This window comes from Bombina bombina, chromosome 12 (genome assembly GCF_027579735.1).
Source record: "Bombina bombina isolate aBomBom1 chromosome 12, aBomBom1.pri, whole genome shotgun sequence".
NCBI classification, from domain to species: domain Eukaryota; kingdom Metazoa; phylum Chordata; class Amphibia; order Anura; family Bombinatoridae; genus Bombina; species Bombina bombina.
Genome location: NC_069510.1, coordinates 74,823,662 through 74,851,069, shown reverse-complemented (window position 1 = coordinate 74,851,069; position 27,408 = coordinate 74,823,662). Strand labels below are relative to the sequence as shown.

Genomic DNA, 27,408 nt, shown 5'->3' with positions numbered 1-27,408 from the left:
TGAGATTCTGCAGAATGTAAAGACTGAGCAAGTACCAAGATATCGTCCAAATAATGAAATACTGCAATACCCTGTTCTCTGATTACAGAGAGAAGGGCACTGAGAACCTTTGAAAAGATCCTTGGAGCTGTTGCTAGGCCAAACGGAAGAGCAACAAACTGGTAATGCTTGTCTAGAAAAGAGAATCTCAGGAACTGATAGTGATCTGGATGAATTGGAATATGAAGATATGCATCCTGTAAGTCTATTGTAGACATATAATGCCCTTGCTGAACAAAAGGCAGAATAGTCCTTATAGTCACCATTTTGAATGTTGGTATCCTTACATAGCGATTCAATATTTTTAGATCCAGAACTGGTCTGAAGGAATTCTCCTTCTTTGGTACAATGAATAGATTTGAGTAAAACCCCAGAGCCTGTTCCAGAACTGGAACTGGCATAATTACCCCAGCTGACTCTAGGTCTGAAACACATTTCAGAAACACCTGAGCCTTTACTGGATTTACTGGGATGTGTGAGAGAAAAAATCTACTCACAGGTGGCCTTACCTTGAAACCTATTCTGCACCCTTGTGAAACAATGTTCTGAATCCAAAGACTGTGACTCAAATTGATCCAAACATCTTTGAAAAATCGTAACCTGCCCCCTACCAGCTGTGCTGGAATGAGGGCCGCACCTTCATGCGGATTTAGGAGCTGGTTTTGACTTTCGAAAAGGCTTAGATTTATTCCAGACTGGAGAAGGTTTCCAAACGGAAACTGTTCCTTTAGAGGAAGGATCAGGCTTTTGTTCCTTATTCTGACGAAAGGAACAAAAACGATTAGCAGCCCTATATTTACCTTTAGATTTTTTGTCCTGAGGCAAAAAGGCTCCCTTCCCCCCAGTAACAGTTGAAATTATTGAATCCAACTGTGAACCAAATAATTTATTACCTTGGAAAGAAAGAGAAAGCAATGTTGACTTAGAAGTCATATCTGCATTCCAAGATTTAAGCCATAAAGCTCTTCTAGCTAAAATAGCTAAAGACATATACCTGACATCAATTCTAATGACATAAAAAATGGCATCACAAACAAAGTTATTAGCATGTTGAAGAAGTTTAACAATGCTATAAGCATTATGGTCTGACACTTGTTGCGCTAAAGCCTCCAACCAAAAAGTGGAAGCTGCAGCAACATCAGCCAAAGAAATAGCAGGCCTAAGAAGATTACCTGAACATAAATAAGCCTTCCTTAGAAAGGATTCAAGCTTCCTATCTAAAGGATCCTTAAACGAAGTACTATCTGCCGTAGGAATAGTAGTACGTTTAGCAAGAGTAGAGATAGCCCCATCAACTTTTGGGATTTTTTCCCAAAACTCTAACCTGTCAGATGGCAAAGGATACAATGTCTTAAACCTTGGTGAAGGAGTAAATGAAGTACCCAGACTATTCCATTCCCTAGAAATTACTTCTGAAATAGCATCAGGAACTGGAAAAACTTCTGGAATAAAAACTGAATTTAAACGCTTATTAGTTTTAATATCAATAGGACTAGACTCCTCCATATCTAATGCAATCAACACTTCTTTAAGTAAAGAACGAATAAATTCCATCTTAAATAAATATGAAGATTTATCAGTGTCAATATCTGAGGCAGAATCTTCTGAACCAGAGAGATCCTCATCAGAAATAGATAAGTCAGAATGATGGCGGTCATTTAAAAATTCATCTGAAATATGAGAAGTTTTAAAAGACCTTTTACGTTTACTGGAAGGAGGAATAACAGACAGAGCCTTCCTAATAGAATTAGAAACAAATTCTCTTACATTAACAGGAACATCCTGAACATTAGATGTTGAAGGTAAAACAACAGGTAATGGATTATTACTAATGGAGACATTATCTGCGTTAGAAAGTTTATCATGACAACTAACACAAACTACAGCCGGAGGAACAGTTACCAAAAGTTTACAACAAATGCACTTAGCTTTGGTAGAACCAACATCAGGCAGCGTCTTTCCAGAAGTAGATTCTGATCCAGGGTCAGGTTGTGACATCTTGCAATATGTAATAGAAAAAACAACATATAAAGCAAAATTATCAAATTCCTTAAATGACAGTTTCAGGAATGGGAAAAGATGCAAAACAAACAAGCCTCTAGCAACCAGAAGCAACAAAAAAATGAGACTGAAATAATGTGAAAAAAACTGGCGCCAAGTATGACGCCCACTTTTTTTGACGCCAAGTATGACGCCCATATTTTTTGGCGCAAAAAAACGTCTGTAACACACATGCGTCAAAAAATGACGCAATCACGTGAAAACTTCCGCCGTCAACTATGGCGCCGGAAATGATGAAATTTTGCGCCAAAAAAGGTTGCGCCAAAAATGACGCTATAAATTAAAGCATTTTCTGCCCCCGCGAGCCTAGTCCGCAAGGAAAAAAGTCAATTTGAAATTTTATGGTAAGAAAAAATATTTATTCATATGCATTTTCCCAAAAAATTAAACTGACAGTCTGAAAGAAGGAATAATGATTATCCTGAATCATGGCAAATATAAGTTTAAAACATATATTTAGAACTTTACATATAAAGTGCCCAACCATAGCTTGGAGTGTCATGAATAGAAATAAGACTTACTTACCCTAAGACACTCATCTACATATAGCAGATAGCCAAACCAGTACTGAAACGAGAATCAGTAGAGGTAATGGTATATAAGAGTATATCGTCGATCTGAAAAGGGAGGTAGGAGAAGAAATCTCTACGACCGATAACAGGGAACCTATGAAATAGATCCCCTAGAGGAAGATCATGGTATTCAAATAAGCAATACTCTCTTCACATCCCTCTGACATTCACTGCACTCTGAGAGGAAAACCGGGCTTCAGCCTGCTGCAAAGCGCATATCAACGTAGAAATCTAGCACAAACTTACTTCACCACCTCTATGGGAGGCAAAGTTTGTAAAACTGAATTGTGGGTGTGGTGAGGGGTGTATTTGTGGGCATTTTGGGGTTTGGGAAACTTTGCCCCTCCTGGTGGGAGTGTGTATCCCATACGTCACTAGCTCATGGACTCTTGCTAATTACATGAAAGAAATAATGTTATATAAATCTGCACATTGTGCAGAATTATATAACATTATCTTAGCCAAACTTTAAGCAAAATAATATTGACGGTGAAATCTGATTAAAAAAGAGGGTTTTTCAGACCGCCGCTCTTGCTCTACTGAGCCGGTCTGGTTTTCCCTCTGAGCGCATCTGGGCAGCTGTCTAGTCACAACCCGGCCCGATCGCACCATAACACTCAATGTAGCTCGCTCCCGCTATCAGACAGAGCAGGAGCGAGCTACATTGAGTGTAAAGGCGCGATCTGGCCGTGCTGTGACTAGACAGCTGCCCAGATGCGCTCAGGGGAAAAACCGGACCCGCTCAAACGTGCCGGTATTCCCCTGAGTAGTAAGTGAAGAAATAGATGTGGTGATCCCTAATGCCATACAGCTCTGCCTACTGGAGCTAAAGCACATGCACAGCTGTAGGCACATAGTGCACAAGACACATCATATTCTTAAAGGGACAATCAAGTTGAAATAAATTTTTATGATTTAGATAGAGCAGCAGTTTTAAGACACTTTCCAATTTACTTCCATTATCAAATTTTACACAGTCTTTTTATATTCCCACATTTTGGGGAACAAGAGCCTAGTTAGCATATGCACAAGCTCACTGGGTATACGTATAGTAGTCTGTGATTGGCTGATGTCTATCACATGATACAGGGGGCTGGAAAATAGGAGGAATAAATACATTTATTTGAAATTCAGAGTAAGTGCTATTGCATTGTCTTTTTATTATGAACTTCTACTGCAGTAAGTGGTCCTTTAAGCCTATGTTAGTATGCTCTCATGGAACATGACCAAGTTTCAACCAAGAGAAAGAGGTACATTTATAACAGAAATAAAGTAAAATTGTGTTTAGAAATTGTATGCTCTATCTGACTCGTGAAAGTTTAAGTCTGACTTCCATGTCCTTTTAAAGAGACACTGTTCACAATTTAATTTTACATCACAAATTAAGCATTTCCAAATGTACTTTTTTTTCAGTAACAAAAAAAAAAATCTTAATCTTTGCGTGTCAGACTTCTGGAGGCTTGTCCATGTTCACTAATACAGCTGCAGGGGTTGTCCCAATGAGGATAAACACTGTAGTATGCTGTATGCATTCCATGTTAGTTTCAATGTATGTGAAACAATTTATATTTAATCTTTTTTTGCATCACATACACAAAAATGTAATAGAATATTGAATGACTGTTTTGCAATATGTATGATGGCATTTTCTGTGACTATGACACCATTTTAAAAGGACACTTAAAGGGATATGAAACCCAAAATTTTTCTTTCATGATTCAGATAGAAGATGCATTTTTAAACAACTTTCTAATTTACTTCTATTATCTAATCTGTTTAATTCTCTTGGTATCATTTGTTGAAGGAGCAGCAATGCACTAATTTTTTCTAACTGAACACATGGGTGAGCCAATCACAATCGATAAATATATGCAGCCACCAATCAACAGCTAGAACCTAGGTTATCTGCTGCTCCCTGAGCCTGCCTAGATAAACCTTTCAACAAAGGATAATAAGAGATGGAAGCAAACTATATAATAGAAGTAAACTGGAAAGTTGTTTAAAATTGTATTCGCTATATGAATCATGAAAGAACATTTTTGGGTTTCATGTCCCTTTAAGTAAAAATTAAATGTTCATGATTCAGAGAGAGCATGTAATTTTAAGCAACTTTCCGATTTACTTTTAATTTTTTTACTGATTGGAGAGTGCATATATATGCCTCTTGTCACTTCCTCACCATATCTGCTCAGCTAGCTCCCGGTAGTGCATTGTTTCTCCTTCTCCAAAGGATACCAAGAGAATGAAGCAAATTTGATAGTAGAAGCTACTGTCAACTACATGTTGAAGAAAAAAAAAAAACAGCCAATCAACTACATCAGTGCTGATGTCACACTTTGCATTTCTGTGATCTCAAGAGATTTTACTGGAATATCGCGAGATTTAATAGTACAATTCCTTAAATTGTGGAGGGAAATAACATGACTGTGCTGCACATGTCAGCTGCACACTCCCTTGTAATTCCTGGGACTAGCATACTGATTGGCTCTTTTTTTTGTTACAAATGATTAATCCACAAGTAATTTTAAATTGTATGCTCTATCTGATTCATGAAAGTATAATTTTGTGTTTCATGTCCTTTTTAAAAGGTTATCATAGTAGATTAGAATCCTTATTAAGTTCTAACCACAAGAAAATGTGTCACTATTGATACATCCCACCCAAAATTCTAGAAAATGTCAAGTAATCTACTTACCATGAACACAATATTGGCTGTCTGATATATAATTGCTTGAGCACCAAGTTCCACCACGCCAAGCGCTCCTGGGCGAAATTCAGAGATTCTGATTATTTTACAATAAAACATACTTGGATTAGGTTTAGGTTATAAGAATATAAAACACATCCACAACCATTAAAGAACAAATACCCTGGATATTATAAATTAGTGGGTAGTGTTTGATACAATTAATATACCAACCAAAGCTCTGAAAAGGTGAACAGACACAGAAAAGAATCTAAGCGCAGTACACTCAGTGGGTTAAAACAACATTTACCAAAATATAAAAAAACAAATTTAAAAATGAAACCTCTATTGAAGCAGAGGTGAACTTAAAAAACATTAAAGCACATCACACAGATACCGGTCAGGGAAGTGTCTCTGCTGTTCCCAGTTGGAATACTCATCCATTCGAGTCCTCACTTGGCTATCTCTCAAGAGACTCACACTCTAGATCAGGGGTTGACAAAGTTGTTTAAAATTTAGGAGCCAGTAAGAATATTTAGGGGCCGGTCATACCTTTAGGAGCTAGGCAGTGGTATTTGTATATAGAAATATGGAGAATAACCCAAAAAGTTAGGAGCCAGGGATGACATTCTAGGAGCCAGTGACTACCTGGCTCCTGTGCTTGTCAAGCCCTGTGCTAGATGCTAAAGGCAATCTATGGGCCTGTAGCTTGGGAATCTCTTGGGAGACAGCCAGCGTTTATCTATTTATTCACTTATTCGAATTGTACATATAATTTTTACCAAGTTTGTCTTGGGATACTGGGACATTGACATTGAACTATTCAGCTTTTTGTAAACAGCATATGACACTACGGGGTCCTTGTTCACATTTCTGATACGGATCAGTTAGGGACTCGAGTGGATCAGTATTCCAACTGGGAACAGCAGAGACACTTCCCTGATCGGTACCTGTGTGATGTGCTTTCAGGTTTTATAAGTTCACCTCTGCTTCAATAGAGGTGTCTTTGTGAGTGTTTTTTATGTTTTTTAAATGTTGTTTAAACCCACTGAGTTTACTGCACTTAGTTCCTTTTCTGTGGCGCTCCTGTCTGTTCACCTTTTCAGAGCTTTGGATTGTTTCTACCTTTTCCAGTAGAGGATTACATGGAGCTGAGTCTATGATGAATTTGTTAGACTGTAACAGGAGGATATATCGAACTCTCTAAAGTTTTAAGCTAAGTTCGGTTCTCAACGGGGACATCGCTTCTATCCGAACATATTGGATGGGGATTTTAGTTTGGAATTAATATACCTTGTCTAATTTAAATTGATCCCAACATGTCCCAGCTAGTATCTGGGACCAGCAGGGGAGGAGTCAGGGAAGTCAAGGTACATGAAACACATCTGTCCCAAACTGGTATTGGGGTGGGAGGTGGATAAGGAGCTGCTAAACAAAGTAGGTTTTTCTAACAAAATAGCAGTGACAAGCCTTGACTACTCAAGCAATAAATCCTGATTGACCTCTCCAAATGCAGCGAGTATTGGGGGAAGTTTAGCCAGAGGAAAGCAAGTAAACATTGCGATAATGTATTATGAAAGTTTTCACATTTGGCTGGCATGTTAATTTATTGCAAGACTACAGAAAAATGTTTTAATTACAAGGGGGGGTAGTTATCAAGCCGTCTACTTTTCTGACTTCGCCGGCCCAATACGCCCGCCTAAGCTCGCCTACCTTCGCCGCCGCGGACCTGAAAAAATACGCCTAAGTTATCAAATAAAGCTGTCAAAAAGCCGCGGGGCGATGAGCAGCGGACTGTGACAGTTATCACTCATCCGATCTCGCTGCCCTTCGGCTTTTTCCCAGCTTTATTGCTAGCCTGTCACTAAGCACTCACACTAAACTGCACTGTTCTACCCCCTATACCGGCGCCCCCGGAGCCCCCCGCAACTAAATAAAGTTACTACCCCCTAAACCGCCGCTCCTAGACCCCGCCGCAACTCTTATAAATGTATTAACCCCTAAACCGCTGCTCCTAGACCCTGCCGCAACTCTTATAAATGTATTAACCCCTAAACCGCCGCTCCCGGACACCGCTGCCACCTACAGTATACCTAGTAACCCCTATCCTGCCCCCCCCTACACCGTCGCCCTCTATTATAAAATTATTAACCCCTATCCTGCTGATCCCGCACCTCTCCGCAACTAAATAAATAGTTTAACCCCTAAACCGCCGCTCCATGAACCCGCCGCAACCTATATTAAACCTATTAACCCCTATCCTGCCCCCCCTACACCGTCGCCACCTATAATAAATTTATTAACTCCTATCCTGCCCCCCACTACGCCGCAGCCACTGTAATAAAATTATTAACCCCTAAACCTAAGTCTAACCCTAACCCTAACGCCCCCCCTAACTTAAATATTAATTAAATAAATCTAAATAAATTAACTCTTATTAACTAAATGAATCCTATTTAAAACTAAATACTTACCTTTAAAATAAACCCTAATATAGCTACAATATAAATAATAATTATATTCTAGCTATCTTAGGATTTATATTTATTTTACAGGTAACTTTCAATTTATTTTAACCATGTACAATAGCTATTAAATAGTTATTAACTATTTAATAGCTTACCTAGCTAAAATAAAGAGAAATGTACCTGTGAAATAAATCCTAACTTAAGTTACAATTACACCTACACTACACTATACTTTAATAAATTATTCCTATTTAAAAATAAATACTTACCTGTAAAATAAACCCTAAGATAGCTACAATATAATTAATAATTATATTATAGCTATCTTAGGATTTATATTTATTTTACAGGTAACTTTGTATTTATTTTAGCTAGTTAGAATAGTTATTAAATAGTTATTAACTATTTAATAACTACCTAGCTAAAAGAAATACAAAATTACCTGTAAAATAAATCCTAACTTAAGTTACAATTAAACCTAATACTACACTATCATTAAATTAATTAAATAAACTACCTACAAATAACTACAATTAAATACAATTACATAAACTAACTAAAGTACAAAAATAAAAAAAGCTAAGTTACAAAAAATAAAAAAATAAGTTACAAACATGTTAAAAATATTACAACAATTTTAAGCTACTTACACCTAATCTAAGCCCCCTAATAAAATAATAAACCCCCCCAAAATAAAAAAATGCCCTACCCTATTCTAAATTAAATAAATTTCAAAGCTCTTTTACCTTACCAGCCCTTAAAAGGGCCATTTGTGGGGGCATGCCCCAAAGAAAACAGCTCTTTTGCCTGTAAAAGAAAAATACAACCCCCCCCAACATTAAAACCCACCACCCACATACCCCTAATCTAACCCAAACCCCCCTTACAAAAACCTAACACTAATCCCCTGAAGATCATCCAACCTTGAGTCGTCTTCACTCAGCCGAGCCACCGATGGAACTGAAGAGGACATCCGGAGCGGAAGAAGTTAATCCTCCAAGCGGCGCTGAAGAAATCTTCCATCCGATGAAGCCATCATCCAGGCGGCGCTGAAGAAAAGTCTTCGATCCGGCCGATGTCATCTTCAAAGAGGCGCTGAAGAGGTCTTCTATCCGGGCGAAGTCATCTTCCAAGACGGGTCTTGAATCTTCCTTCCGCCGACGTGGAACCACCTTCTTCACCGATGGACTATGACGAATGACGGCTCCTTTAAGGGACGTCATCCAAGATGGCGTCACCTCAATTCCGATTGGCTGATAGGATTCTATCAGCCAATCGGAATTAAGGTAGGAAAATCTGATTGGCTGATTGAATCAGCCAATCAGATTCAAGTTCAATCCGATTGGCTGATCCAATCAGCCAATCAGATTGAGCTCGCATTCTATTGGCTGATCGGAACAGCCAATAGAATGCGAGCTCAATCTGATTGGCTGATTCCATCAGCCAATCAGATTTTTCCTACCTTAATTCCGATTGGCTGATAGAATCCTATCAGCCAATCGGAATTGAGGGGACGCCATCTTGGATGACGTCCCTTAAAGGAGCCGTCATTCGTCGTAGTCCGTCGGTGAAGAAGGTGGTTCCGCATCGGCGGAAGGAAGATTCAAGACCCGGCTTGGAAGATGACTTCGCCCGGATAGAAGACCTCTTCAGCACCTCTTTGAAGATGACATCGGCCGGATCGAAGACTTCTTCAGCGCCGCCTGGATGATGACTTCATCGGATGGAAGATTTCTTCAGCGCCGCTTGGAGGATTAACTTCTTCCGCTCCGGATGTCCTCTTCAGTTCCATCGGTGGCTCGGCTGAGTGAAGACGACTCAAGGTAGGATGATCTTCAGGGGATTAGTGTTAGGTTTTTGTAAGGGGGGTTTGGGTTAGATTAGGGGTATGTGGGTGGTGGGTTTTAATGTTGGGGGGGGGTTGTATTTTTCTTTTACAGGCAAAAGAGCTGAACTTTTTGGGGCATGCCCCCACAAATGGCCCTTTTAAGGGCTGGTAAGGTAAAAGAGCTTTGAAATTTATTTAATTTAGAATAGGGTAGGGATTTTTTTTATTTTGGGGGGGTTTGTTATTTTATTAGGGGGCTTAGATTAGGTGTAAGTAGCTTAAAATTGTTGTAATATTTTTAACATGTTTGTAACTTATTTTATTATTTTTTGTAACTTAGCTTTTTTTATTTTTTGTACTTTAGTTAGTTTATGTAATTGTATTTAATTGTAGTTATTTGTAGGTAGTTTATTTAGTTAATTTAATGATAGTGTAGTATTAGGTTTAATTGTAACTTAGGTTAGGATTTATTTTACAGGTAATTTTGTATTTCTTTTAGCTAGGTAGTTATTAAATAGTTAATAACTATTTAATAACTATTCTAACTAGCTAAAATAAATACAAAGTTACCTGTAAAATAAATATAAATCCTAAGATAGCTATAATATAATTATTAATTATATTGTAGCTATCTTAGGGTTTATTTTACAGGTAAGTATTTATTTTTAAATAGGAATAATTTATTAAAGTATAGTGTAGTGTTAGGTGTAATTGTAACTTAGGTTAGGATTTATTTCACAGGTACATTTCTCTTTATTTTAGCTAGGTAAGCTATTAAATAGTTAATAACTATTTAATAGTTATTGTACATGGTTAAAATAAATTGAAAGTTACCTGTAAAATAAATATAAATCCTAAAATAGCTAGAATATAATTATTATTTATATTGTAGCTATATTAGGGTTTATTTTAAAGGTAAGTATTTAGTTTTAAATAGGATTCATTTAGTTAATAAGAGTTAATTTATTTAGATTTATTTAATTAATATTTAAGTTAGGGGGGCGTTAGGGTTAGACTTAGGTTTAGGGGTTAATAATTTTATTACAGTGGCGGCGGCGTAGTGGGGGGCAGGATAGGGGTTAATAAATGTATTATAGGTGGCGACGGTGTAGGGGGGGCAGATTAGGGGTTAATAAATTTATTATAGGTGGCGACGGTGTAGGGGGGGCAGGATAGGGGTTAATACATTTAATATAGGTTGCGGTGGACTCCGGGAGCAGCGGTTTAGGGGTTAATATGTATAGAGTAGCTTGCGGTGGGCTCCGGGAGCGGCGGTTTAGGGGGTAATAAATGTATTTAGTTGCGGCGGTGTAGGGGGGGTCAGATTAGCGGTGTTTAGACTCGGGGTACATGTTAGGGTGTTAGGTGTAGACAGCTCCCATAGGAATCAATGGGATGTCTGTCAGCAGCGAACTTGTACTTTCGCTATGGTCAGACTCCCATTGATTCCTATGGGATCCGCCGCCTCCAGGGGTGGCGGATTGAAAACCAGGTACGCTGGGCCGTAAAAGTGCCGAGCGTACCTGCTAGTTTTTTGATAACTAGCAAAAGTAGTGAGAATGTGCCGCACTTGTGTGCGGAACATCTGGAGTGACGTAAGAATCGATCTGTGTCGGACGGAGTCCGGCGGATCGATGCTTACGTCACAAAATTCTACTTTTGCCGGTCTCGAGCCTTTGATAACTAAGGCGTATCAGCCTCGCCACAAATACGCTGCGGAATTCCAGCGTATTTGAGGTTGACAGCTTGATAACTACCCCCCAAGGTGTTTTATATTTCTTTAACAGAGTCACAAACTGGGGGGTGTGAATTTGTGGTATTGGTGGAACTGGATGTGGCATGGGTGAATTCAGAGTCTTCAAAGCATCCTTACAATAATATGGTGGTGTTTGTATTCTATGACTTGATTTAACAACTACATAAAAAAACAGGGTTACCGAGCTGCCAACCATCCAGCATATTGCAGGACGGTCACAGGTTGGTAGCTCTGCCCGATTGCCTTTCCTGCTGCTTCCTGCCAGTACAAATGTCCCTGTTTCCAGAATCAATCCAATGGCTGCCCTGATTCTACCCAGACTCCACCCACAGTCTGTGCAACACCACCCACAACACACTGACCCGTTCATAACACACTCCCATCTCTTAAGAATGTTTTCTTCTTATATGGTATATCTCCTTGCTATATATGTATTTATATATTGGTCAAGAGACAAAAAAAATATTTGTTTCTGTTTTTGATGAATATTTGCAATTCTTTTTCTCCTTTTCCTTTCTTTGTTGTTGCTGTAAAACATATTCAATAAAAACTATTTAACTAAAAAAAACACACTCCTATCTGTCTCTCCTATCATAGCTCTGCCAAAAAAACACCCACAGGCCACCAATCACAAGTCCCCCTCACCTCCCAATCCCTGGAAGCCTCTGGGGAATGTTGGGAGGCATAATAATTTGTCATTTTATTAACCTGCCAGGAAGATTCCGATTTCAAATGCCCACCACTCGATACACAACATGAGCATGCTGGGAATAGCCAAACGTATAAACGGTCCCCAGTCCTCAAAGCACCCTCGGGACCAACCTGTATGCAAGAAACAGACGTGCGTCAGTAACAGTGAGGCTGTTTTTAATATAAGATTAATTATATTGCACCATGAACAATTTAAATGATAGAATATATTAGACATGCGCATTTGTTTTTCAGTAAAGGGACGTTCATTTATCTTTTTCGGATAAATGTTAAAGATAATTCATTTTTCCATATTTATTACATATGTCTGATAACAATAAATAAACCATTAACAAAAAGAAACTAATCAAATGCAAGTGAGAAAAAAAATGTAGTTTCTGTGGTTAAAACCATAACTCTAAAGATGGGAACAGCTCTTCGGCATCCGGAAAAAGCTTCAAATTTTTCACTATTCAATAACAATTTAGCTGTCAGCTCATTAATTCCTATAACAACCAATACATTTGCAATCTTCCCTTTTGTCCTTGCCCAGCTGTCTTTGTGCTGCGGTTGGCTTGTAGCAGTAGCACTAGCAAGTACTATTTTAAATTATAAAATTAAACTTTTTTTTTTTTTTTACTTCAAATTTTTATTGAGGTATTATGCAAATATAATACAGAAAGAAAGGAGGCATTGTGAATCCAGTTACATAGGATCATGACAGAAGGTTATACGCAGATAACCTGAGGCATATATCTGAGCAAAGTACAGATCCAAACATTGTGATTATATAAGTTATTTCCAAGGTACTATTATCCAAAAGAAAAAGAAACGAAAACAAAGAAAACTACCGTTAGACGCCCTATGTGCGACCATGGAAGAAATGTAAACTGCATACATTATACATAGTAGGAAACAATGCCATAGCTGGATTATTATCTGGGTATGTATTTGGATATGTAAAGATGAAACCTCGTTTTATATTTATTACTAAAAAGCAGTGCAGGTGTGTATAATTGAATAACCTATAATATGAGTTTGCGATCTATGTGAGAAGAAGCATCCCTAGGGATGTAAAACAGACAATAACATATAACAACTCAGGAATTAAAGTTATATGCACAAAGTACACACCTGCATATATTAATAAGTATTATTTTTTTGGGGGGGAAATCAGCGGGCCAGAGCCGCTCTGAGTTGGGAGTGAAGGGGAAAGGGAGTAACGGGAGAGATGATGCGTTTATTAGTTGTTAGTAAGAGTAATAGTGAACACAAAATAGCATGGTTATAAACTTGAGGACACTATTAACAATATTATGAATTTATATCCGGACCTACATACAATTAGACTTCTCCCCAGGAGCGCCCTCTAGTATCTTTTTCAGTCCTATGGGACAGCGTTTCCTGTCCTGCGCTTACTGTTTACTGAGTTGTCTCGGCCGCCGGTAGCCTAATATTGAAGGCATTTGGGTAAATATATAGATTAGGGACAAGGATGAAACTTGTCTGTGATAAGGGGTAGGCCTTTGGTGGGTGTGAGGGCATCTGAGGGTATAACTGGATGGGCTTATAGTTAGGTAGGGATAAAATGGATCTTCTATCTGGGAGGAGTCTTGGATCGCTAAATAAGGTTATATATTATTTACCTGTATTATGTAGGCAGTGGGCAACCTGTTCGATAAACTAGCTGTAAAACTAACGCCATAAAAAGTTGGATAATGTCTCGGGTCAGATCTAGCAATAAATGGTAATAATCCCCCATATGGGATCAAGATATTAGTGTGACAAGAAGACTGGAGGGGTGAAGAGGCCCTTGGTAATTTTAGGGCGCAACAAGTGTATGAGTAGTTTTGTGGAATTGTTTTATGGTAGGTGAGAGCACAAGAGAACAGAAAGAGAAAAACAAACAGCAAAAGAAGTAAAACACTAAATAATAAAGAAAAAAGAAACATAGGTATGTCTAGCAAGGTCCATTACCACTTTAGTGTTGACACTCTACCCTCTAGATATTTCCATCGTTTCAGTTACAGCGTTAAGCTTTAGTCTAGAGGCATAGGTATGTCGAAATGGGAATACTGTGGCTATTAGGTTTCTGTGCATTAGTGAAAATAAACAAAACATCAGGTAACAATTTTAAATAGGCACTCAAACAGCAGGAGAAAACAACTAGTATAACTGGAGTATGGGGGCATATTATATGGGACGCTGACATTGTAAGACAGTACTTAGCCCACACCTAACCTGTGAGGGATCCATGCATAGAAAGCAGTTGTCTCCACTAGTCCCATGTATGCCCATGTTACCTAAAGTATGAACATGAAGGGGAGAGCCATGGTACCAGAACGGCAAACAGCTGAACAAAGCATATCCACTGATTTCGAAAGGAAGCGTGTTGCTGCCTTCTCTAGCCCTTTATAGGAGGATAGCAACTCAGGGACCACGTGGCCGTGCCGGGCTTCACGGGAAGGTGAAGGCAGAGACATTTCCGTCAGAGGGTTCCAGTAGTGATCAGTAAGGACATCATATGCGTTAGGGCTCAGATACATAGGGAAAAAGGTATCATCTATGCCTGATGGGAGGCCTTGATAGTCAGATGCGCTCCAAGCTCCTCTGGTCTGCCAGCTCACAGGATGGGGCCTCTCTTGCCGTGCCTCGTAATTAGGGGAGGAACGAGAAACCCGTGGTAATTGCGTTGCCAGCTCCAGGATTGCTGATAGACTCTGTCTGAGATCCGCAAAGTAGATGTCCATGTTTGACAGGATGACACATGCCTCACCATCTAGCGACCCCATATTGCTGTGGGTATCATAAGACCCAATAGGCCACTCCTAGAGATTGTTGTAAGTAAATCTGGGTTGTCGGGATATCTTCCTACGTGTCCTGTTAGAGGGTGGGGGTTCCGTGGCCCTGATGTGTAAAGTTGTCTATAGAAAAAAGCTGGTCCGGAGCTCCAATATAAGGCTATATTATTCGCCCAAGATTAGTTTTCTTGAAGTCACGCTAGAATGATGCGTATGGAGAACAGGAGTATCGCACGATCAGGGCCTCTTCATGTAGGAGTATGGCACCGCAGCTCCTGCTCTGCTAAAGTCACTAAAATTATAAGTTTTGAGAACCTGAAACTCTATAGTTGAAAGCTCAAGAGAATTATAAGAGCTTTTTCGGGTGGATTAGTCAAAACGTAACAAATATTGCATGTAATAGCAGGAGCTGCAAGGAAACACGTCTCATCTCTGTAGTGGCTAACTCCACCCCCGATAAAATTAAACTTTTAAAATTCAAATAAAGCATGCATTTTGAAACAGCTTTCCAATATGCTTCTATCTAATTTGCTTTGTTCACTTTGCTAAACGGCATACCTAGGTAGGCTCAGGTGCAGTAATACACTACTGGGAGCTAGCTGCTGATTGATGGCTGCACATATATGCTTGTCATTGACTCCCTAGTGCATTGCTACTCCTTCAGCAAAGGATACCAAGAGAGTGAAGCAAATTTGATAATATAAGTAAATTAGAATATTGTATAAAATTGTATGCTCAGTTGGAATCCTTAAAGGAAAAGACTAGACCCAATACTTATTCTTTATTACTTATTGTTACATACCAGACACGCTTCTTGCAACAGGTTCCACATCTATAAGCTTGTAAGAAGTACATGAAACTTTTAAATAATTATCATTTGTTGGCAGATGGAAATGGTCACCAAGCTCCGCCCACAACTTTATTCTTTCCCAGTAAGCTGTTTATATGTATGACAGTTTAGCAGTGCACATAATATTTTTCACTTGGCTATTTCAAATTGCACATGCACAAATAGGCATGTGCAAGTAGGAAAACTTATTCACTAGTTGATCCTGATTGGAGAAACTTAACATACAAAATAGATTGGCTACTGTACTTCTTACAAGCTGATAGTCCCTTTAAAAAAAAAAAATAGCTTCATGTCCCTTTTACTTTAATTAGGTTTAATTATGTTAAAGACTACTCTGATGATGCCCTAAAGATGTTCCCCAACATAAATAGCAGACAAATATATTATTGTTAACAAATGTATACCCTTACCGAATATCCAATTCTGTGACAAATGATTAATCTGCAACAAAGTTTTTGTCTGATAACATGTCTTGTATGTGTAAATATATTTTAATATGATTTCAAGGAAATTACAAAAAAGATGTCATGTTGTACAGTTTACGATTGAAACAATTATATTTATATTATTTATATATAATATTTTTATTTGTCCCCCCCCCCTAAAAATTCAAATTTTCTTCTATTAGTCTTCATCATAATCATAATTTCCATGTAAAGTTCATCCAAAGGCTTTTTGTGAAGTTCTCAAATTGTAAACTATAACATTTCATTGGAAAACTCCAAAATTTATCTCGAGCTTCTCATATGATTTAGTGGTGTGATAACCTAATGTAGGGGCAATTTGTTTGCGCTTTTCCAATCCATGACATAATACTTTCCCAGCTTTAGGAGATCTTTTATATTTCATCAGCCTTGACCTCTTAAAAGAACTATTTTGTACTGTTTACAATAGCATATCTTGTCTTTTTGCACAATGTTAGTCACAAAGTGCAGTAAAAATCAGAGCTGTGATGTCGTTCCTCATGCAAGTGTAAAATTATGCATTTATTTTGGCTGTTTTTTGTATGTGCGTGTGCGTGTATGTACATATGTATGTGAGATTGGATGTGTTTGTGTGCAGGTATGTGTGTGTATATGTATGAATGTGTGTGGGTGAAAATGTGTGAATGTGTTTGTGTGCATGCTCGTTTATGGGTGTTTATCTGTATGTGTGCATGCGTGTTTACATGCAAGTGTGTATCTGTGTTGTGCACTCACGTGTGTTATGTGTGTGGTGCACGTGTGTATGCAAGGTTATTTGCGTGCATGTGTATTTAGTAATAATAATAAAAAAAATGTTTTATATATACAGTAAACTCTTATTTGCACATAATACTTTTTTTTTATCCTGCTCATCTGTGGTTTAGAAGTGTTTTTCCCTTTCACATATGCTGCGATTGACAGCAGTGCAGAACATTGCTGGTCCAGGGGCATATGAAGGAAAACCACAGCAGCACCACCTACCCCCATTAATAGCTTTTTGGCCTGTATTGCTCACCCCCTATCCTTGTCTGTTTCATTGTTGTAACAAAAAAGCACTAAACAGCGGGTTATAGTTGATAGAAATCATTGCAATGTGCATTAATTTGTGAAGGATCTTTCTGTCACAGCCCCACAAACCGGGCTGTGGTCTCTACAGGAAGGCAAAGCAGCAGTTTTTTGAAGTGTTGCCAGAAGATACCTATAATATCCATATTTAGTTTAATGCCCATGCTCAGCAGAGGATTTTTGCTACAAAAATAATGTGACAATAGAATACAAGTTCTATAATATCTGCTTGCTTATCTAGCTGCAGGCAGTAGCTTCGTACACAATCAGATTCTTTTTATGTTTATTTTAATGTAATATATTTTTTTCTACTAAAGGAGCATTGTTTCATATCCCTTTGAGGTTTAGACCTACCCCTACCTCAGGCCATACAAATAACAACTTAAAGGGACAGTGTAGTTATCGTTTTTATTATGTTTCTTCAAAAAGAGGACATAAAAAAACCCACCTCTGCATTCTCTTTTGCCATCCATCCTTGCAATCATTATCTTTGAGAAGGGAGTAAAAATAATACATTTCCAATTTCAATTGAGGTGCTGAAACCAGGAATACCTTTGCTTTGTCACATTGAAAGGGACTTAATAAAGCAATAATAAAATACTCTTAATGCATTAGAGCAGAGGTTCCCAAAGTGGGGATTACTACCCCCTGGACAGTAGTGGGATTACCTAGGTGCACATTAATAGGCACGACAGGTGGAGGGAGGCGCTGTGATTACATTAAGGGGAGCTAATCTGGCCTTGATTTTCATACGTGCCTGTAAAGCCCTAAAAATATATTGCTCTAGACACGTGCACACTTTTGAGCTTAACTCCCCGCTTTTCAACAAAAGATTTACCAAAAGAGCAAAGAAAAATTTATTGTAGAAGCAAATTAGAAAGTTGTTTAAAATGGCATTCTCTGTCTGAATCACAAATGAAAAAATTATGGCTTCATGTCCCTTTAACATTTAGACACATCATTCTTTAAACTTTCATACTATTTAAATGTTTAATCTTCATTTAATGTGACAAATGTGTTTTTAAACTTTGTGATATTTTGCCCTAGTGTGAAGATTAACAATGCAGTTTATAATATCTTGCAGATTTAAATTTACAATGGTTGGCTTTAAAAAGTTATCACACTGTAAATCATCTTTTCTCCAACATTGGTGTGTCCGGTCCACGGCGTCATCCATAACTTGTGGGAATATTCTCTTCCCCAACAGGAAATGGCAAAGAGCACAGCAAAAGCTGTCCATATAGTCCCTCCCAGGCTCCGCCCCCCCCAGTCATTCTCTTTGCCGCTCTGAACAAGTAGCATCTCCACGGAGATGGTGAAGTGTATGTGGTGTTTAGTTGTAGTTTTTTATTCTTCTATCAAGAGTTTGTTATTTTAAAATAGTGCTGGTATGTACTATTTACTCTGAAACAGAAAGAGATGAAGAGTTCTGTTTAAAAGAGGAGTATGATTTTAGCAACAGTAACTAAAATCGATTGCTGTTCCCACACAGGACTGTTGAGCTGAGAGAACTTCAGTTGGGGGGAACAGTTTGCAGAATTTTCTGCTTAAGGTATGACTAGCCATTTTTCTAACAAGACTGTGTAATGCTGGAAGGCTGTCATTTTTCCCTCATGGGGATCGGTAAGCCATTTTCTTAGTCTCAAACAGAATAAAGGGCTTATTATGGGCTATAAACTGGTAGACACTTTTAGGGGCTAAATCGATTGCTTTATTTAAGTATTATATGCAGTTTGAAGTTGAATTTCACACTTTTATAACATTGGGGAATGTTTTTAGCGCCAGGCACTTGTTAAGACACCTTCCCAGTCAGGAAGGGCCTTTCTCTGTAGTAGGCAGAGCCTCATTTTCGCGCCATTACTGCACAGTTACTTTTGAGAACAGTACATGCAGCTGCATGTGTGAGGGTCTGGATTCCACTGAAAACGTTCCTAGAAGGCTTCATTTGGTATCGTATACCCCCCTGGGATTGGTGAAGTCGCAGCAAAGGCTGTGGCTGGGACTGTGGGGGTTAAAACAGCTTGAAAATTGGGGTGCAATACTTTGAATGCATTAAGACACTGTGGTGAAAATTTGGTAAAGATTGGATAATTCCTTCATAGTTTTTCACATATTCAGTAATAAAGTGTGCCCTGTTTAACATTTAAAGAGACAGTAACGGTTTTGTTTTAAAACGGTTTTTGTGCTTTATTAACCAGTTTAAGCCTGTTTAACATGTCTGTGCCTTCAGATAGATCATGTTCTGTATGTATGGAAGCCAATGTGGTTCCCCCTTCAAATATGTGTGATAATTGTGCCATAGCGTCCAAACAAAGTAAGGACAGTACTGTCACAAATAGTAAAGTTGCCCAGGATGATTCCTCAGATGAAGGAAGTAGACATAGTTCTACATCATCTCCTTCTGTGTCTATACCAGTTATGCTCGCGCAGGCGACCCCTAGTACTTCTAGCGCACCAATGCTTGTTACTATGCAACAATTGACAGCAGTAATGGATAACTCCATAGCAAATATTTTATCCAAAATGTTAACATTTCAGAGAAAGCGCGATTGCTCTGTTTTAAACACTGTAGAGCAGGAGGGCGCTGATGATAATTTTTCTGTCATACCCTCACACCAATCTGAAGTGGCAGTGAGGGAGGGTTTGTCAGATGGGGAAATTTCTGATACAGGAAGAATTTCTCAGCAGGCAGAACCTGATGTTGTGACATTTAAATTTAAATTAGAGCATCTCCGCACATTACTTAAGGAGGTGCTATCTACTCTGGATGATTGTGACAATCTGGTCATCCCAGAAAAATTGTGCAAGATGGACAAGTTCCTTGAGGTCCCGGTGCACCCTGATGCTTTTCCGATACCTAAACGGGTGGCGGACATAGTGAATAAGGAGTGGGAGAAGCCAGGCATACCTTTTGTCCCTCCTCCTATATTTAAGAAATTGTTCCCTATGGTCGACCCCAGGAAGGACTTATGGCAAACAGTCCCTAAGGTCGAGGGGGCGGTTTCTACACTAGCCAAACGTACGACCATTCCTATTGAGGATAATTGTGCTTTCAAAGATCCTATGGATAAAAAATTGGAGGGTTTGCTTAAAAAGATTTTTGTACAGCAAGGTTACCTCCTTCAACGTATTTCGTGCATTATTCCTGTCACTACAGCGGCGTGGTTCTGGTTCGAGGAACTGGAAAAGTCGCTCAGTAGGGAGACTCCGTATGAGGAAGTCATGGCCAGAATTCACACACTTAAGTTAGCTAATTCCTTTATTTTAGACGCCGCTTTGCAGTTAGCGAGGTTAGCGGCGAAAAATTCAGGGTTTGCAATTGTGGCGCGCAGAGCGCTCTGGCTAAAGTCTTGGTCGGCGGAATTGCTTAATATCCCTTTCAAAGGTAAGACCCTTTTCGGGCCAGAATTGAAAGAGATTATTTCAGACATCACTGGAGGAAAGGGCCATGCCCTCCCGCAATATAAGCCTTTCAAGGCTAAGAATAAGTCCAATTTTCGTTCCTTTCGCAATTTCAGGAAAGGACCGGCTTCCAACTCGGCAGCCTCTAGACAAGAGGGTAACGCTTCCCAGACTAAACCAGCTTGGAAACCAATGCAAGGCTGGAACAAGGGTAAACAGGCCAAGAAGCCTGCTGCTGCTACCAAAACAGCATGAAGGGGTAGCCACCGATCCGGGACCGGATCTAGTAGGGGGCAGACTCTCTCTCTTTGCTCAGGCTTGGGCAAGAGATGTTCAGGATCCCTGGGCACTAGAAATAGTCTCTCAGGGTTATCTTCTGGAATTCAAGGACCTACCCCCAAGGGGAAGGTTCCACATGTCTCACTTATCTTCAAACCAAATAAAGAGACAGGCATTCTTACATTGTGTAGAAGACCTGTTAAAGATGGGAGTGATACACCCAGTTCCAACTGTGGAACAAGGTCAGGGGTTCTACTCAAATCTGTTTGTAGTTCCCAAAAAAGAGGGAACTTTCAGACCAATTCTGGATTTAAAAATTCTAAACAAATTTCTCAGAGTTCCATCGTTCAAAATGGAAACCATTCGAACAATTTTACCTACAATCCAGGAGGGTCAATTTATGACTACCGTGGATTTAAAGGATGCGTATCTACATATGCCTATCCACAAAGATCATCATCATTAGTTCCTAAGGTTCGCCTTTCTGGACAAGCATTACCAGTTCGTGGCTCTCCCATTCGGGCTAGCCACTGCTCCAAGGATTTTCACAAAGGTGCTAGGGTCCCTTCTAGCGGTTCAAAGACCAAGGGGTATTGCAGTGGCACCTTATCTGGACGACATTCTAATCCAAGCGTCGTCTTTCCAAAGCAAAGGCTCATACAGACATTGTTCTAGCCTTTCTCAGATCTCACAGGTGGAAGGTGAACGTAGAAAAGAGTTCCCTGTCTCCGTCGACAAGAGTTCCCTTCTTGGGAACAATAATAGATTCTTTAGAAATGAAGATCTTCCTGACAGAAGTCAGAAAGTCAAAGCTTCTAAACGCTTGTCAAGTTCTTCACTCTATTCTGCAGCCTTCCATAGCTCAGTGCATGGAAGTAGTAGGGTTGATGGTTTTTGCTCGAATTCATCTAAGACCATTACAACTGTGCATGCTCAAGCAGTGGAATGGGGACTATACAGACTTGTCTCCAATGATTCAAGTAGACCAGATGACCAGAGACTCACTCCGTTGGTGGTTGACCCAGGATCACCTGTCCCAGGGAATGAGTTTTCGCAGACCAAAGTGGGTCATTGTGACGACCGACGCCAGTCTATTAGGCTGGGGCGCGGTCTGGTATTCCCTGAAAGCTCAGGGTCTATGGTCTCGGGAAGAGTCTCTTCTCCCGATAAACATTCTGGAACTGAGAGCGATATTCAATGCTCTCCGGGCTTGGCCTCAACTACCGAAGGCCGGATTCATAAGATTCCAGTAAGACAACATGACGACTGTTGCTTACATCAACCATCACCTTGGCGATGAGAGAGGTTTCCAAAATCATCAAATGGGCGGAGGATCACTCCTGCCACCTATCTGCAATCCACATCCCAGGAGTAGACAACTGGGAGGCGGATTATCTGAGTTGTCAGACTTTCCATCCGGGGGAGTGGGAACTTCACCCGGAGGTGTTTGCCCAGTTGACTCAATTATGGGGCATTCCAGACATGGATCTGATGGCGTCTCGTCAGAACTTCAAGGTTCCTTGCTACGGGTCCAGATCCAGGGATCCCAAGACGACTCTAGTGGATGCATTAGTGGCGCCTTGGTCGTTCAACCTAGCTTACGTGTTTCCACCGTTTCCTCTCCTTCCCAGGCTTGTAGCCAGGATCAAACAGGAGAAGGCCTCTGTGATTCTGATAGCTCCTGCGTGGCCACGCAGGACTTGGTATGCAGACCTGGTGAATATGTCATCGGCTCCACCATGGGAGCTACCTTTGAGACAGGATCTTCTAGTACAAGGTCCATTCGAACATCCAAATCTAGTTTCTCTCCAGCTGACTGCTTGGAAATTGAACGCTTGATTTTATCCAAGCACGGGTTTTCAGATTCAGTGATAGATACTCTGGTCCAAGCCAGAAAACCTGTGACTAGAAAGATTTACCATAAAATATGGAAAAGATATATCTGTTGGTGTGAATCCAAGGGATTCTCATGGAGTAAGATTAAAATTCCCAGGATCCTCTCCTTTCTCCAAGAAGGTTTGGATAAGGGATTGTCAGCGAGTTCTCTAAAAGGACAGATTTCTGCTCTATCTGTCTTGTTACACAAACGACTGGCAGCTGTGCCAGATGTACAAGCTTTTGTACAGGCTTTGGTAAGGATCAAGCCTGTTTACAGACCCTTGACTCCTCCCTGGAGTCTAAATTTAGTTCTTTCAGTTCTTCAAGGGGTTCCGTTTGAACCCTTACATTCCATAGATATCAAGTTACTATCTTGGAAAGTTCTGTTTTTGGTTGCTATTTCTTCTGCTAGAAGAGTTTCCGAATTATCTGCTTTGCAGTGTGATCCACCCTATCTGGTGTTCCATTCAGATAAGGTTGTTTTGCGTACCAAGCCTGGTTTTCTTCCAAAAGTTGTTTCCAACAAGAATATTAACCAGGAAATAGTTGTTCCTTCTTTGTGTCCGAATCCAGTTTCAAAGAAGGAACGTTTGTTACACAATTTAGATGTAGTCCGTGCTTTAAAGTTCTATTTAGAAGCAACAAAGGATTTCAGACAAACTTCTTCTTTGTTTGTCGTTTATTCTGGTAAGAGGAGAGGACAAAAAGCTACTGCTACCTCTCTTTCTTTCTGGCTGAAAAGCATCATCCGATTGGCTTATGAGACTGCCGGACGGCAGCCTCCTGAACAAATCACAGCCCACTCTACTAGGGCTGTGGCTTCCACATGGGCCTTTAAGAACGAGGTTTCTGTTGATCAGATATGTAAGGCAGCGACTTGGTCTTCTCTGCACACTTTTGCCAAATTCTACAAGTTTGATACTTTTGCTTCTTCGGAGGCTATTTTTGGGAGAAAGGTTTTGCAAGCCGTGGTGCCTTCTGTTTAGGTAACCTGATTTGCTCCCTCCCTTCATCCGTGTCCTAAAGCTTTGGTATTGGTTCCCACAAGTAATGGATGATGCCGTGGACCGGACACACCAATGTTGGAGAAAACAGAATTTATGCTTACCTGATAAATTACTTTCTCCAACGGTGTGTCCGGTCCACATCCCGCCCTGGTTTTTTAATCAGGTTTGAAAAATGTCTTTCTCTATACACTACAGTCACCACAGCACCCTATAGTTTCTCCTTTTTTTCTCCTAACCGTCGGTCAAATGACTGGGGGGGCGGAGCCTGGGAGGGACTATATGGACAGCTTTTGCTGTGCTCTTTGCCATTTCCTGTTGGGGAAGAGAATATTCCCACAAGTTATGGATGACGCCGTGGACCGGACACACCGTTGGAGAAAGTAATTTATCAGGTAAGCATAAATTCTGTTTTTTTAAATAGTGCGAAATTTCAACCACTGAAACCATTAAGCTCATATCCACAGTCACTGGAGGCAAGGGCGCTTTCCTACCGCATGATAAGAAGGCTAAGCCCAAGGGATCTACTTTTCTTCCATTTCGTGCGGACAAGGCCCAGCGACTGCAACCTGCCTCGAAAGCGGACCAGTCCAAGGAACCTTGGAAACCGGCTCATTCTTGGAACAAGTTTAAGCAGAGCAAGAAACCCGGCGAGACTAAATCGGCATGAAGGGGCGGCCCCCAATCGGTCTCTGGATCACATAAGGGGCAGATTATCTCAATTCTCAGACGCATGGTTGCAGGACGTTCAGGACCCCTGGGTTCTAGAAGTTGTCTCTCAGGGCTACAGGATAGGGTTCAGATCCCATCCGCCAGAGGGAAGATTCCTCCTGTCAAACCTGTTGTCAAGACCAGAGAAGAGAGAGGCCTTTCTAAAGTGTGTAAGAGATCTCGCCTCTCTCAGAGTTATTGTACCAGTACCCCTAGCAGAGAGGGGTCTAGGGTACTATTCCAACCTTTTTGTTGTTCCAAAGAGGGAGGGCACGTTCCACCCGATTCTGGACCTAAAGGGGCCTAGTTATCAAGCCGTTTACTTTACCTGCCTTCGCCGGTTCAATACGCCCGCCTAAGCTCGCCTACCATCGCCGCCGCGGACCTACAAAATTTCGCCTAAGTTACCAATAAAGCTGTCAAAAAGCCGCGCACCAAGTACGGGGCGATGAGCAGTGGACTGTGAGTTATCACTCATCCAATCTCGCTGCTCTTCGGCTTTTTGACAGCTTTATTGCTAGCCTGTCACTAAGCACCCACACTAACTACACTGTTCTACCCCCTATACCGGCGCCCCCGGAGCCCCCCGCAACTAAATAAAGTTATTAACCCCTAAACCACTGCTCCTAGACCCCGCCGCAACTCTTATAAATGTATTAACCCCTAAACCGCCACTCCCATACACCGCCGCCACCTACATTATACCTATTAACCCCTATCCTGCCCCCCCCTATACCGCCGCCACCTATAATAAAGTTATTAACCCCTATCCTGCGGATCCCGGACCTCGCCGCAACTAAATAAATAGTTTAACCCCTAAACCGCCCGCTCCCGGACCCCGCCGCAACCTATATTAAACTTATTAACCCCTAATCTGCCCCCCTACACCGTCGCCACCTATAATACATTTATTAACCCCTATCCTGCCCCCCCTACACCGCCGCAACCTATAAATAAATTTATTAACCCCTATCCTGCCCCCCCTACACCGCCGCCACTGTAATAAAATTATTAACCCCTAAACCTAAGTCTAACACTAACCCTAACACCCCCCTAACTTAAATATTAATTAAATAAATCTAAATAATATTTCTCTTATTAACTAAATTAATCCTATTTAAAACGAAATATTTACCTTTAAAATAAACCCTAATATAGCTACAATATAAATAATAATTATATTGTAGCTATCTTAGGATTTATTTTTATTTTACAGGCAACTTTCAATTTATTTTAACCAGGTACAATAGCTATTAAATAGTTATTAACTATTTAATAGCTACCTAGCTAAAATAAAGAGAAATTTACCTGTAAAATAAAAACTAACCTAAGTTACAATTAAACCTAACACTACACTATACTTTAATAAATTATTCCAATTTAAACTAAATACTTACTTGTAAAATAAACCCTAACGGCTAGATTTAGAGTTTGGCGTTAGCCGTCATAACCAGCGTTAGAGGCTCCTAACGCTGGTTTTGGGCTACCGCTGGTATTTAGAGTCTTGTAGGTAAGGGTCTAACGCTCACTTTGCAGCCGCGACTTTTCCATACCGCAGATCCCCTTACGTCAATTGCGTATCCTATCTTTTCAATGGGATCTTTCTAACTCCGGTATTTAGAGTCGTGGCTGAAGTGAGCGTTAGAAATCTAACGACAAAACTCCAGCCGCAGAAAAAAGTCAGGAGTTAAGAGCTTTCTGGGCTAACGTTGGTTCATAAAGCTCTTAACTACTGTGCTCTAAAGTACACTAGCACCCATAAACTACCTATGTACCCCTAAACCGAGGCCCCCCCACATCGCCGCCACTCTAATAAAAAATTTTAACCCCTAATCTGCCGACCGCACACCGCCGCAACCTACGTTATCCCTATGTACCCCTAATCTGCTGCCCCTAACACCGCCGACCCCTATATTATATTTCTCCAACATTGGTGTGTCCGGTCCACGGCGTCATCCATTACTTGTGGGAATATTCTCTTCCCCAACAGGAAATGGCAAAGAGCACAGCAATAGCTGCCCATATAGCCCCTTCTCAGGCTCCGCCCCCCAGTCATTCTCTTTGCCGCTCTGAACAAGTAGCATCTCCACGGAGATGGTGAAGAGTATGTGGTGTTTAGTTGTAGTTTTTTATTCTGCTATCAAGAGTTTGTTATTTTAAAATAGTGCCGGTTTGTACTATTTACTCTAAAACAGAAAGGGATGAAGAGTTCTGTTTAAAAGAGGAGTATGATTTTAGCAGCAGTAACTAAAATCAATTGCTGTTCCCACGCAGGACTGTTGAGCCCAGAGAACTTCATTTGGGGGGAACAGTTTGCAGACTTTTCTGCTCAAGGTATGACCAGTCCATTTTCTAACAAGTCTGTGTAATGCTAGAAGACTGTCATTTTCCCTCTTGGGGATCGGTAAGCCATTTTCTTAGGCCTAGATTTGGAGTTTGGCGGTAGCCGGGAAAATCAGCGTTAGAGGCTCCTAACGCTGGTTTTAGGCTACCGCCGGTATTTGGAGTCATTCAAAAAAGGGTCTAACGCTCACTTTTCAGCCGCGACTTTTCCATACCGCAGATCCCCTTACGTCAATTGCGTATCCTATCTTTTCAATGGGATCTTTCTAACTCCGGTATTTAGAGTCGTGGCTGAAGTGAGCGTTAGAATTCTAATGACAAAACTCCAGCCGCAGAAAAAAGTCAGTAGTTAAGAGCTTTCTGGGCTAACGCCGGTTCATAAAGCTCTTAACTACTGTACTCTAAAGTACACGAACACCCATAAACTACCCCTAAACCGAGCTCCCCCCACATCGCCGCCACTCGATTAATTTTTTTAACCCCTAATCTGCTGACCACCACCTACATTATA

General features: G+C 40.3%; 1 protein-coding gene across 2 annotated transcripts in view; it reads right to left on the bottom strand.

Moving 5' to 3' along the window:
- The window catches only part of LOC128642851 (multidrug and toxin extrusion protein 1), a 466,573-nt gene that overhangs the window by 157,532 nt on the left and 281,633 nt on the right, over positions 1 to 27,408 (bottom strand). For both annotated transcript variants that reach the window (XM_053695697.1, XM_053695698.1), the window contains 2 exons: positions 12,119 to 12,232; positions 5,368 to 5,435 (listed from right to left, as the gene is read on the bottom strand). In XM_053695697.1, coding sequence (XP_053551672.1) covers positions 5,368 to 5,435; positions 12,119 to 12,232 — 182 coding nt within the window. The remainder of the gene's footprint in view (positions 1 to 5,367; positions 5,436 to 12,118; positions 12,233 to 27,408) is intronic.